At 37.7% G+C, this 13,065-nt stretch overlaps 1 protein-coding gene across 1 annotated transcript in view; it reads right to left on the bottom strand.

Annotated features, from left to right (window-relative positions):
- The window catches only part of Unc5d (unc-5 netrin receptor D), a 494,978-nt gene that overhangs the window by 190,743 nt on the left and 291,170 nt on the right, over window positions 1-13,065 (bottom strand). The window contains exon 3 of the mRNA XM_051182220.1: window positions 8,224-8,367. Coding sequence (XP_051038177.1) covers window positions 8,224-8,367 — 144 coding nt within the window. The remainder of the gene's footprint in view (window positions 1-8,223; window positions 8,368-13,065) is intronic.

Raw genomic sequence — 13,065 nt, forward strand, 5'->3', positions numbered from 1 at the left:
ACTATCATTTATTTCTATGAACAAATTATTTAGGTAGAGAGAGTTTCCGTCTGTGTATCTGCTTTTATTTTGTACAATGTAAAAATTCTACCGAGGGACATTGGATGAAAGAACTGACAACTATGTATCCAAACTCTGGGTCGCTGAGGAAAAAAAAAAAAAAAAAAAAAAAAAAAAAAAAAAGAAGACTGAAGACTCACTTGGGTTATAAGAAGCAAAGGAGGCTTCCCACCCAACTGTAACACAAGAACTAGAGTTCTGTTAGAAAACATTTCCATACATTGGCAGAGTGAATAGTTATTTAAGGTGGATGATAGTATTCTGTCAAAGATTTCTTAGACTTACTATAGCCATGTTATATAATATACTTAGTAACAAAAATGAAGGAGAACTGGTACTGTAGAAAAGAATTCCACAAATATCTGCATATATATATATATATATATATATATATATATATATCCCTAAACAACAGTGAGTACAATATACATTATAGAAAATTATAAAGGAACTGAAGAATTCATGTTGTGAACCTACAGTTATAGGTTTTTTTCATGACTTTTATAAACAGGCCTGCTATAAGATCAGTTATGCAAACAATAGGACACATAGTTCTCTTGTACATGATGTAATCACATTAACAAGTGACTGTAGGCTTACTGTTTTATTATTTTTATCATAACTTTAAAGTGAATTTCTACTTCTTAAAAATGTATCTACTTTATGGATTCGCAGTAGCTCCAACCTGTCATATTTTCCATGGAATGACTGCTCTATGCCATCTGGGTCAAAAAGTACAAAACAGTCTAATGATGCACTTCTCAAAATGCATCCCACTATTGAGTGGGACAGGACCATGGAGATAAACACAGAAAGAGTAGTACCAGTAACCAGGGTCAGTGTCAACAGGAAAATCCTCAGTAAATGGTTTAAGGAAATTCCAAGTCTATTATTAAAAAAATTTGCTTGAGATACATAGGTTTTGATGTCACTTTGGACTCCATTTAGGTTGATGACCTAGAACCTGTGTTCACCTTCAGAGTGCTGGGATTACAGGCTATTTGTGGACTGCAGAAGATCAAATGTAGGACCTCTTGAATGCTAGGCAAGCATTCTATAAGTAGAGCAACACACTTTACTCTTGATATCTCAAAATGCATAAACAACCCTACTATTCTCCATCTGATCTAGATATCTAACAAAACTATATATTCTCAAATGTCACTGCCAGACGCCTGTGCCTTGATTCTCTATGTGAAGTGCACAGGAAGCTGCTATAGCAGGGACCCTCATCCACCCTTGGTGATGTCCATTTCCCAGCCCTAATCAACATTTGTCACTTTACTGTCTGGTCACTTACTGTCTGGACCCAGTACAAAATCAGTCGTCTTCAAAAATCCTGTATGATACAATTTGAGGGTATCCCTAGGCTTCCAGTTATTTCCTTTTTTTTTTTTTTTTATACAACTGCTACATATATGATCTGACTTTTCAGAGCTGGCTTCACAGGTGTTATGTTCCATGTAACTGTTCAGGGCTCCATGCATGATTTAATAGACTGCTTTCATGGTCCAAACTCTTAACTTTTAAACACAGAATTCTGTTCATTGTTTACTGGGGCTCAGAGAATATGCTCCCAGCTCTGCTTCTGTAAGCCTACATGGTACCTTTGTGCAACCCTGATGCTCATTTAGCACAGGGTTTGGCAGGAAAACAGCATCTGCATGGCTTCAGGTGAATACAACCCCATCCCTTGGTGTGCAGCTAAGCTACTGGATTACAGCTGTATTTCAGCAATCATTCTTCCCACAACTAGATGATTTTATGTTTTTTTACAACATTATCCAGAGGCTGCGACTCTCATATCCTTCAATAATATCCTGTAAGTTAATATGAGGCTGCAGGACAAGATTGACCTTTGGAAAAATAGTATAATAATGTCTCTCTTAACTTTAGGGACATTCTCCCATGGAAAGATAAAGTAAGGTTTCAAACTTTTGTGCAGTTTATTATAGGTATTTGAAGGCTGCTGTCCACATGTAGGCGTATGCTGACAGAGAGTACTGGAGCCTAGCAAACAGTGTAAGCCCCTGAGGTCATATATGTAAGACACAGGGTAGCATGGTGGTAATACCTCATCACCCCATTTCTGCAATGCTTATAACTATCAGTCAGTTCCAGACAAGGGGAGCCAAAGATGATACTTCTGTGTTCTCATTAGCTATAGACTCACAAGGAACCCAAATAGTTGGGCATCATCAGGATCAACAACCAACAGATAACCTTTTATGAAGAAGAGTCAGGCTTTGTATGGGTGTCATTGCTGTTCAACAAGATATCCACGCTGGGCAGTGGTGGTGCACATCTTTAATCCCAGCACTTGGGAGGCACAGATAGGTGGATCTCTGTGAATTCAAGGCCCGTCTACAGAGAGAGCTCCAGGAGAGTCAGGGCTGTTACACTGAGAAACCTTGTCTCGGCAGAAGAACAAGAACAAGAAGGAGAGTGAGAAGGAGGAGGAGGAGGAGGAGAAGAAGAAGAAATTCACTACAATGGTGATATATAGCATCTGTAAGAGTCTCAGACATAAAAACAAAAACAAACAGCTAAATAAATAAAAGTAATATTGTTGGAACCTTGAGGCAATTTATAATCTAAACAGAGAAATAAATTCACAAATAAATTAAAAATGACCATGATTGTAGATATCATTAAAATAGTCCAAAAAATGCTGTGGAATAACAGAGATGGATGCTTGGATTTGTGGAATTTGGAAGCTGGAGATACTTGAGAATAGTCACTAGGGTTAAGAGATCCATTAAGGTGGGTTATGTGAATAAGGCAGCAAGTATGATAGAGGCATAAGTTAAGAATGAAGAGTCAGCCATCTAGAGATAGGGCTATGCATGTGCCCCAGGAAGAACAGGCAACACAAAGACAAGGGAAGCAAACTACACACACCTGAACCTAAGCATTTCATCCAAGAGTTCTTCGTGGTACTCAACCTTCCTAATACTGCAACTCTTTGATATAGTTCCTCATGTTGTGGTGACTCCAAAACATACAATATTTTTGTTTCTATTTCATAACTGTAACTTTGGTATGGATATGAACCATAATGTAAATACCTGGTATGCGGATAACTGATTTTTGACCCCTGTGAAAATTCAATCCCCAAAGGGGTCATAACTCACAGGTTGAGAACCACTGATCTAAGTACTACTACTCATTCAGGTGGAATCCTTTACACCTGTATGGATGTCATGGGAAAAGACCTGAATAAGTAGTTACATCTGAAAGGTGTACAAACAATTATTTATCCTTATATTTAATTTTGCAGGCAGGAAACAAGGGGCACTGGCAGTTTTTGGCATATGAAATTACTTAGTTAAGCCAGGAAGCTGAGATGCACAATTGAGACAACTTAATGTCTTTTTTCCTTTGATTTTTCAAAAGGAAACCACCCCCCCCAAAAAGCAAGGGAAAATAATCCTGTTTTCAGTACCATGTGTAAGTATAGAGTGCCCCATGGCTGTAAATGAGATTTTTCTAATTTCTCCATTCATTCCTGGCACAACTGCATAGATATTTTAGAAGCATCTCAAAAAAACATCATATTTATATTTTATTCAACAAGTCAAATTATGATTTTTTTAAAAATAAAATATTGGTTTCCTACTGTGTATTCCTCCAACTGACCAACTTGCCTGAACAGGCTCAACTATAAGATAAAAATATGTCCTTTATTTTCCAGTCCCAAATTTGGAAAAGTACCCAAGTGCCAAGAAGTGTTTGCTTGACCAAGTGTTTCATGTGACTGGCACAATGTCTTATCAGCAGATGAAGAAGAGAAAGAAAAACAAGGAATAAAAGATAGCCCTTAAGCTGCCAAATGTTCACCCATGAAAATAAACAACTACGAATAATTGAGTATTCCTGGTTTTGACACTGGTCCAGCAGCAGATGCCTCAGCATGCTGTCTTCTCCAGCCCAGCTGAACCAGACGGATGAGGGAGGGCCTGTGGGAGTTGTTCCCTAGAGACAGACTTCTGCCAGCATGGTGGGGGTCAGTGTAGGCTGGCTTTATTTATCTATTTTTACCTTTCTAAACTCACTTTGGTAACTGGGTCTCAGCTATTTCCAGCCCCCAGTAGCTGATGGCCAGCCAACGTCTTCCTGTTATAACAGAGTGATTACTGAGAAACAGTTAGGGTGGATGGCAGGCACACTGGCTCCCAAAACAAAGTGTGTACACACTAGAACTTGACCATGAGGAGGTTCATAACTGACTCATAAATGAAAGAGAGGGAAAAACAACAGTCACTTTCCTCAAGAAACCACTCAAATGCCCATAAAAGTTCCCATTATAATTCTCAAGTTTCTAGTTAGCAGAAGACAACTCCCAGGGCTTAACAATAAGAATCCTAAGGGCTGGAGAGATGCCTCAGTGGTTAAGAGCACTGGCTGCTCTTTCAAAGGACCTGGGTTCAATTCTCATTCATCCACATGGCAGATCACAACTATCTGTAACTTCATTTCCAGGGGATCTGACACCTTCATACCAATGCACATAAAATGAATTTAAATAAACTATTGCTTAAGAAAAATGTTACTTAAGGGAGTTCAATGGATGGACAGAAGGAGCTCTTTTACATTCTTCTAGGTGACCTTACCCTTCAGTCAAGCTGTCTACCTTTTTGCAACAAGTTGAAAATAGAAGGCATATAAAATGTTAAATGGGATAGTAAAAACTCCTCAAACAGTGCTCCATAAAGTACTCTTGGTTTTGTTATTCAAAATACAGGGCATAAACCAATTAGCAGAACTCAAGTCTAAGAAGCTCATCCTAAATTCCCCATTAGAGACCGCACAGGTTTCCTGAATTATTTGAATTGGAATTCCAGTATTATATGAAGACCACGTTGGTTTCTGAGTGACAAGGTGGTGCGTGACAGACATTTTGGGAATATTGTTCCTAGGCAAGACATCCCAATGATATCTGTTCACTGAATCACAATATCCTTAACAATATGTACAGTAACCTGGGCCTTTTCCATAGTCTAATCCAGAAAAACTATCGTAGAAGACACTTCTCTGCATTTGTAACTTTTATCCCCAAAAGGTCTATTTTGAGGAACATATGAGTCATAAAAACAAGAGAAGATTTTTCTTACAATTTATTTCTTTTAAAATCAAACAGTCTTTAAGCAACATCATTCAGAGCCTCCTGATGTTTGCAAAAAGATTAGTAACCATGATCATATCAAGATGCTCCTGTCAATACATCCCTCAGCTCATTGTCCCTTGGAGCTTTTGCCCAATGCAATTTAAAATTTGTTAAATCCGTAATGGCTCATTGGCTCAAAGCAGGAAGCATAAGGAGCTCAGTTGTTGAAATAGAACCATTTACTGAGTACTATAAAAATGATAGTGAATTGTAAAGTCCCTTTGGATGATGGTTCTCATGTTCATAAACAGCATTCATCTATCAATTATTATTTAGCACATTAAGATGCCTCTATTACTTAAAAAACAATCTCAAAAAGAAGAAACATGGTAACAATTAGATCTCATTTGCCTATTCATTTATTGAGAATGAAGACTATTCTCATGTGCAATGTGCTATTTGCTAAGAAGTACTTACACATAAAAGTCAGAACTCTTCTTTCTCAGTCTAATAAAAAGGGAAAATCATTTTTAAAGTGTTTTTCCTGGAAGCAATAAAACATCCAAGTAACATCCTGAAGGCACCCCCACATACACTTTTGATGCCACTACACTAGTTAAATTTCAATTTACATTTTAATGCATATTGGTCCCCAAGTCAAATTCAATATTTAATGACAAATCATGTCTTGGCTTGCATAAATAATTTTAAATAAATTAAAGAGCCTCTAACTTGTTACACAGGAAGAAATTAAAAATATGTTGCAAACACTCTGAGAGAACACATTAAATGAGTTGTATAATATGGGCTATAATGATATTCTAACAATTTTTGTCTGAAAAAATATTTCATATACAAATGAGCTTATCATATGAAAAGGGCAAATACTTTTTTTTAAATCTCCAGAGACAACCCAAAGATTATTGTCAGAAAAGGATCTCAGGAGTCAGCAAAGGTCAAATGATTAAAAGGCAAGTGACAGAATGTAAAGTGTCTTTTCCATTATTAATATTCTCTATTATCTGCTTCTATCCTGTTCAGAAGACCAGTGTAGTAAAGGATAACTTAAAACACTAATTCAATTAAATTCACCAAAGACCAGCACATATAATAGTTCCAGAGAAGATTAGGGATGCCACAAGTCAGCAGATAATGGTTGAAGAGTGATCACTGGACCAGCCAGTTCAAATAATTAGTACTGATGAAATACACACTGATTCACATATTGAGTCACAGGAAAATGAACTATACTGTCCACCAGTACAAAACAAAGATTAAGCAGAATGGAAATGCAAATGGAGCAGGGATGTAGAATCTAGGCTCTTCTCGCATGTTCCAAAATTGTAAACTGCATAAGTGGGGCTCTGAGTCAGAAAGGCAAGGTTGACCCAGGCAAAAACTAAGCATTTGGAAGGATGAAGTGGAATGTTTATAGTCAAGGTGATGGGAAATTAAAATAGGTGAGTATGAATCATCCTTGATGAAGTTTATAAACAAAAACATGGTGTTCTAACAGAAACTGGCAATCAGGAACTCTAAAGGCAGGCAGGAATTAAATGAGGAAGAATGGAGATGGAAGACACCAGAAGTGTAAAGATCAGGGTGACTATATTTGTGATAGTTCAAAGAATAGATGACATCTACCCCTGAGAAGAAAGGTAAGGCAAGAGGGGAAGAGGCGATGGAGTTTAGAAAAAAGAAATTGAGTGAGATATTGCTGAAACCTTTTATGTTGTTTCCTCCACCCTTTTGGACTGAGCACTATACATACACACCTTGCCTTGACTAGGGTTGAGTGTTCTGTTTGGCCTGATTGAGGTCACTAAGGGGACACAGAAATGGACTTATTATGGTACAAATGAATACACATATACTCCCTCTCTTAGTTGACCTGCTACTTAAAAGTCATAAAATATTAGTTGGCTAATTTTAATTAACTAAATAACTATAGAAAATATTTCCCAAGGCTCTCATACTAAATATGGATTATGAGGTGACTTCTTCTTGGACTATGAGGACCCACATGGCATCCAGGAGAGGCCTCTGAAATCACCAGTATTGTGAAGGTAAATGCATATTATAAGAGGAAGATTTCATCTGAGGAAATATAAATGTCTCTGCAAATAGACATTCACTCTTATTCTTAATCTCTAAACCATCAACATTTGCCATAAAGAATTCATTCAGTCCTCAGATAAATCCCTCTTGTCCCATAGTCTTTACTGTACTCTAAAGGCAGGCAGTATTTAAATAAAGCAACAATAACCATATCTGCATCTCTGCCCTGCCTGCACTTCCCAGTTCCCACCTAGAGTATTCTCTTTTATAGTCTTTAGGCATAAAAATGAGGTGTCTAAGGATTCTCCACAGAGGTAATGGGAATGGGTGGGATAATAATGGAAATGGGTGGGATAAGGACATTTAAAGGAGGGGAGATTTGTATATTCTCAAATCATATTGATTATAAAGACGTTGATACTGAAATATGATAGAGGAATCTTGGACTCCCCCCAGAAAAGCAGTTTTCTTCCTTTCTTGTTACCTCATCATTTTTCAACTATGCTTTTTAAAAAGAACAAAAACAAAAACATGGGTCAAACAAATGCAGCTTTAAACCCTATTTCCATGTTTTAAGATTCACAAGAAGAGATTTAACAGCAGGCTATAAAAATTCCTTAATATCTTTAATGCCATATTTTTGCAGTTTCGTTAGTTGGAAAGTAGTATTCCTAAGTCATTGCTTAGCTCTGGATGGGAAGAAGCAGAGTCCATTTGTGTGGGCTTCTTATTCTCTGGAACATGTTATCCTGGCATTAAGACATTTGAGTTCTGGAAAGTCTGGCAGAATCTCCTAGACAAACTGATTTGCTGAATGCAAATGATCAAACATTTCAAATAATAGTTTAAATATAAATTTATTGAAGATGGTCAAATTCATCTTGATTCCCTCTCACCTACATTCTGCAGAGGCCCAGGACATCTCCAGTGGCCTTTTCAACTGTATTTAACACTTGTCCGTACTCCTAAGATCCAAGGTCACACACAAAGGTACTTACAGGCTATTCGCACGGAAGCTTTTCTGCTCTTTGATGTTCCGAGGTGGCTCCATGCCACACACTGGCACCAATAGTCCTCTGGCCCATGGAAGTCCTCAACCTGCTGCCTTGTGACATTGATGAACACTTCCCGGACCTTCAAGCCTGATACAGAGATAGAAAACATTAGGTGAGGCCACTGTTTTTCTCAATCATGAAGTTAAGGTTACCCAGACCTTTTCTTTTTAATTAAACAATTCTGTTTTTAATCAAGGCAAGGTTTTAATTACTGTGACAGTAATATATTACTGCTAATTAAATTCCCTGAGCTGAGTAGGCTGTAAAATGCATACACAAAGTATTATCAGCCAATGCAGTGCCATGCAACAGAACAGAATTCCCATGACATTAACTTGGTACTCTCAGGCTTTGTATAAAATATACTATGGGAAATGTACACCAAAGTAATGGCTAGAACTTAATTGTCATCTCAGGGACACAATTTCAAGAAATGACCCAAACAGTGGTATCAAAGGTTGAGAACAACAGAGCAGATGGGATTCAAAGAAAATGAACAGGACATATAGGAAGCAGACAAGTTGATATAGGTCTAACAGGCCTGGCAGAAGACCAAGGAAAATTCATAGAGTAGTAGCACAAGGATACTGGGCAGGTATAGAAACAGTAAAAATGATACGTCTGTGAGGTGGGAGAAAGTTGAAGACTTTCACTGAGATTTTTATAAATTTTCATTTTCCTTCTATAGAAATATAGAAGGAAATATGCTTGTTACTTATAACTTGGGAATAAAAGAGTCTTCATGCTTCTGACCAAGGATGACTGGTATCCTTCTTTGGGAAGTTCAGCCATGCTTCGTGGACTGCCAGGATGAAATCAGTTAATGGCAAACAAGGAGCAATCTTTTGATGTCTCATGCCCTTCTGTTGGTAGACACAAGCTAACACTGAGCTTCCCTATAGAGATGATTAGTCAAGGTTTTTGTATGAGAGCCCAGCACTACAGGAAAATCTAGATCTTTACTCACTGTATCTGCATACCACCCAAAGATGGAATACCCTCTTCTATCCCCATGATGTAGACTAAAAACCCATAACTTAAGAGAGACAGCCATCTGTTGACATCCACAGCTTATAGATGGAGAAATTGGTGGTTGTTCTTGCTTCTGCCTTACACACCAACACTATGGCTTCTCACAATGAAATGACTGTCTCTGTATTGAATTTCTTGTTATTAATTAAAGAAATAAGGGGAACATGTGAAATAATTGAAGAAAACTTAAATGCCTAATTTGGCGTTCTCCCTTTAAATTCCAAAGGAATCCAAGCAGCAGAAGAATTTGCCTTGTGCTATAATATTCTGTTTTGTTATGGTTGGGTGTTGTGTCTTAGAGGCCTGTTATGTTCTGAGTGGAGGGGACCAGAAGTGGATTTGGGGGAAAGAGATATAGGGGGAACTGGGAGGAGTGAAGGGACAAGAAACTGTGATCAAGATGTACTGTGTGGGAGAAGAATCGATTTTCAATATTAAAAAAAGGAGAGAAAGTAGCAAAAAACAAAACAAAACAAAACAAAACAAAAAAAACCTCTAGATAATAGAAACAAACTCCCTCCACAAAAACAAAACAAAACAAAACAGAACAAACAACAACAACAATAAAAACATCAAAATGATCCAAAGGCAATGGATGGAAGAAGTAGACTATAGGCCTGCCACTGCTGGTGGTAAGTTTTAAACAGTAAGTAAGAATAGAGGTGAATTAGTCACATGGGAGAAAGCATCCTGGCCACACAATCAATAACATATTATTCATAATAAGTGATGAGAGATAGTCAAGGACACATAGAGAATCATGTATAATTTGAGGTAAGTTCCTGATGGTTGGGGGAGGAACCATAGAGAACTCATCTCTGTGTCTACTGGCAATCCACACTTCTCCTGGAAAGAAAGTTCCATAGCATTCCAATATTTTCTTTTGAAAGACTTGAGTCCTGCAATCTGTGGATTCCTCCAAAGCAAAGAGCCATTAGCTTTGAGAGGTTATGATGTTACTGTTGCGTTTCCACCATCCTTGTACATAAATAAAGGGCTGGGGGTAGAGCTCAAGTGACAGCATTTGTCTAATATGTGACCAACTCAAGTCCCATTCCAGTAGTGAAAAAATCAAGCATAGTAGGGCCAGGGCATGGAAATTGAAGAGGTGGTTAGCAAAAAGGAAAAGAGAAGAGTGCATGGAAAATAAAGTATATTGAAAAACAAAACAACCAAGAAGCAAGCAAACAAAAAAACACCAATGGTTTCCTTAGAAAGTGGCAAGGAGTGGGGCATACATACTTTCATGGGGAGCTGAGGAGTTCGGGAATAGGAGTAAGAGGGTATAGAAAAGGGCTTGCTTACAGCTTGTTCTTCATTTGAAGACAAATGGATGATCTGTTTAGAAGATTAAGTAGAGAAGAAAGGACCATACCAATGGAACAGGTGAGAGATGGAGCAGTGGTAGTCTGCTATGGCCCTGCTTCAGGGACACTTATTGAGACAGAACACACTACCCTTTGTAGAGCAGTCCCCTCATCCTGTATACATTGCTGGTGGTAATGCAAATTAGTGCAGAGGATATGGAAATCAGTATGCCGGTTTTTCAAAAACAACTAATGTATGATCCAGCTATGCCATCCTTGGATATATACCCAAAGGAATTAAACTTAACATGCAATGGAGACAGCTATAACTCTGTGTTCACTGTGGCACTATTCATAATAGCTGTCATGAAATTAGCCTAGGGAATCACCAACAGATGAATGGAAAAATAACATGTGCTATATATTCACAATAGATTATTATCTATCCATTAAGAACAAATTATGTTATTTACTTACAAGATAATGGATGGAACTGGATATCATCATATTAAACAAACTGCCAAACACAACAAAGACAGATGAGGGCAGTAAATGGAAGAAAGGGGATGAGTGTAGGTGAATATGGTCAAACTGTACTATATGTCTACAAAACAAATCATAAAACTCCATTATTTTGTACAAAAGTACATCTAACATTTTTAAAGCATCACAGGATTATCTTGAAAGGTAAAAATATGGACAGGCCACTCTTCTATTCTCACCCTCTACATCTGTGAGTTTATCTAATCCACTTCTGAATGGTTCAGAGGGGTCACATATCCAAGTCAGAGAATAGCAGAGAACAGGGAGAGCACACATCCAAATCACCAGTTTGCTATTTCACACTAAAATCTATTTTAATCAAGTGTTGTTAGACATGCAGACATTGAAATGACTGTCATGAATGAAGAAATTTACACAGCTAACAAAATACAGGCACAGCACACTATATTGAAGCATGCTATACTCAGCCACCCAGGGAAGTAAATGCTAGGATAAACAGAAAGTGGAAAGGAGTGGGGAAACTGGACAAGAGCTTTTCTACTTGGGTTCCCATGAGAGGAAACTGAAAAGACAAAGTGGTAAAACCTAGAAGTGGCTAATTTAAATAATGTCTGGGGGTTCCCATGACACAAAGGCTCCATAAAAAATAGCATACAGTGTTTTCCCCAGATTTACAAAATAATGCTACTTTAATAAAGTATCATTATTAAAAAGTAGAACATTCTTTATCAAATCTTCAGTTCTTTTGTAATACACACACATTCACATATACAGACAGTACATGTGTACGTATGTGAATCTGCATCCACATGTGCGAAATATCAGCAAAGCTAATGGAACTGCTTCTACCATCTCCACTGAGGTTCACCCATCTGTGTTGCAAGCAGACACAGCTATCTACTTTTTTTTTTTAATATCCAGAGATAGCAGCTAACATGATGGTGGGAAATGTTTTAGTGGTATAAAAGTTCCAGACTAATAAAATATGGCAATTCATAAAGAGTAGCATTGTACCCAATAACTTGCATAACTCTTAAGAAAGGAAAAGCCCAATACTTCAAAACTATTGTGCAAATTTTGACCATCAGCCTTCGCTATGGAGTAGAGTCTCACAGAACATAAACATGTAACTATGGTACTGATATGCTAATTAAGCTTTCCAAGATCTGGGATGGTTTAGTTGTGGATAGACTCATGTTGGCAGCAAATGAATAATCGCTCTTCATGCTCTAAACATAGCAGAGCAGCACAGAACTTCATCATTTGTTAGCTTTGTTTAAATGAGAAAAATGCTGACAGCAGTTACTGATGTAATCCCCTTATTTATCAGATAGGAAAGCCCTAGTTACTCTTAACAGGTTTAATCCTGTGAGGAAACAAAAAGAGAATTTTCAAACTAATTGAAGGTAGATGTTTCAGAATTCAAGGCAGAGAAATGTACAAGTGGAGAGGGAGGGGGAACAAAGGTGAAGAGGAAAGAATTAAAATGATTTATATTTGGCAAATTTTCAATAAACGGTCTACACAGCATTACTGTAAGATCCAAACTTGGAGCATAGAACATAAAGAATCCCAAAGTAGTATTTAACATTCAGAGCCATGCCAACGACAGCCTGGTGCCTACTAACAGCTGTCCTCCTGCTTTTTATCTACAGCTCATTATCACAGTTGCACAAGGAGCATCACTAGCATCCTGCCTTGGTTATTGTTGCAGCCAGTTCTTGGATGCACCTGGTGATGGGCCTTTGGGGAAGGATTCCACACAGTTCCCAAGTGCCTCACCACCCCCACAGCTTTCCTTCTCTCACTCAAAATTCTCTGGAGAAGAATGCTCAGCTCGCTATAAAGACAAAGCACATCCTAAAAGAAAGATAGGACCCTTCTTTGTCCTTTAATATATTTTGTTTATTTCCAAACCAAATGAAAGTGACAATTGCCTAGC

This window comes from Phodopus roborovskii, unplaced genomic scaffold (genome assembly GCF_943737965.1).
Source record: "Phodopus roborovskii unplaced genomic scaffold, PHOROB, whole genome shotgun sequence".
NCBI classification, from domain to species: domain Eukaryota; kingdom Metazoa; phylum Chordata; class Mammalia; order Rodentia; family Cricetidae; genus Phodopus; species Phodopus roborovskii.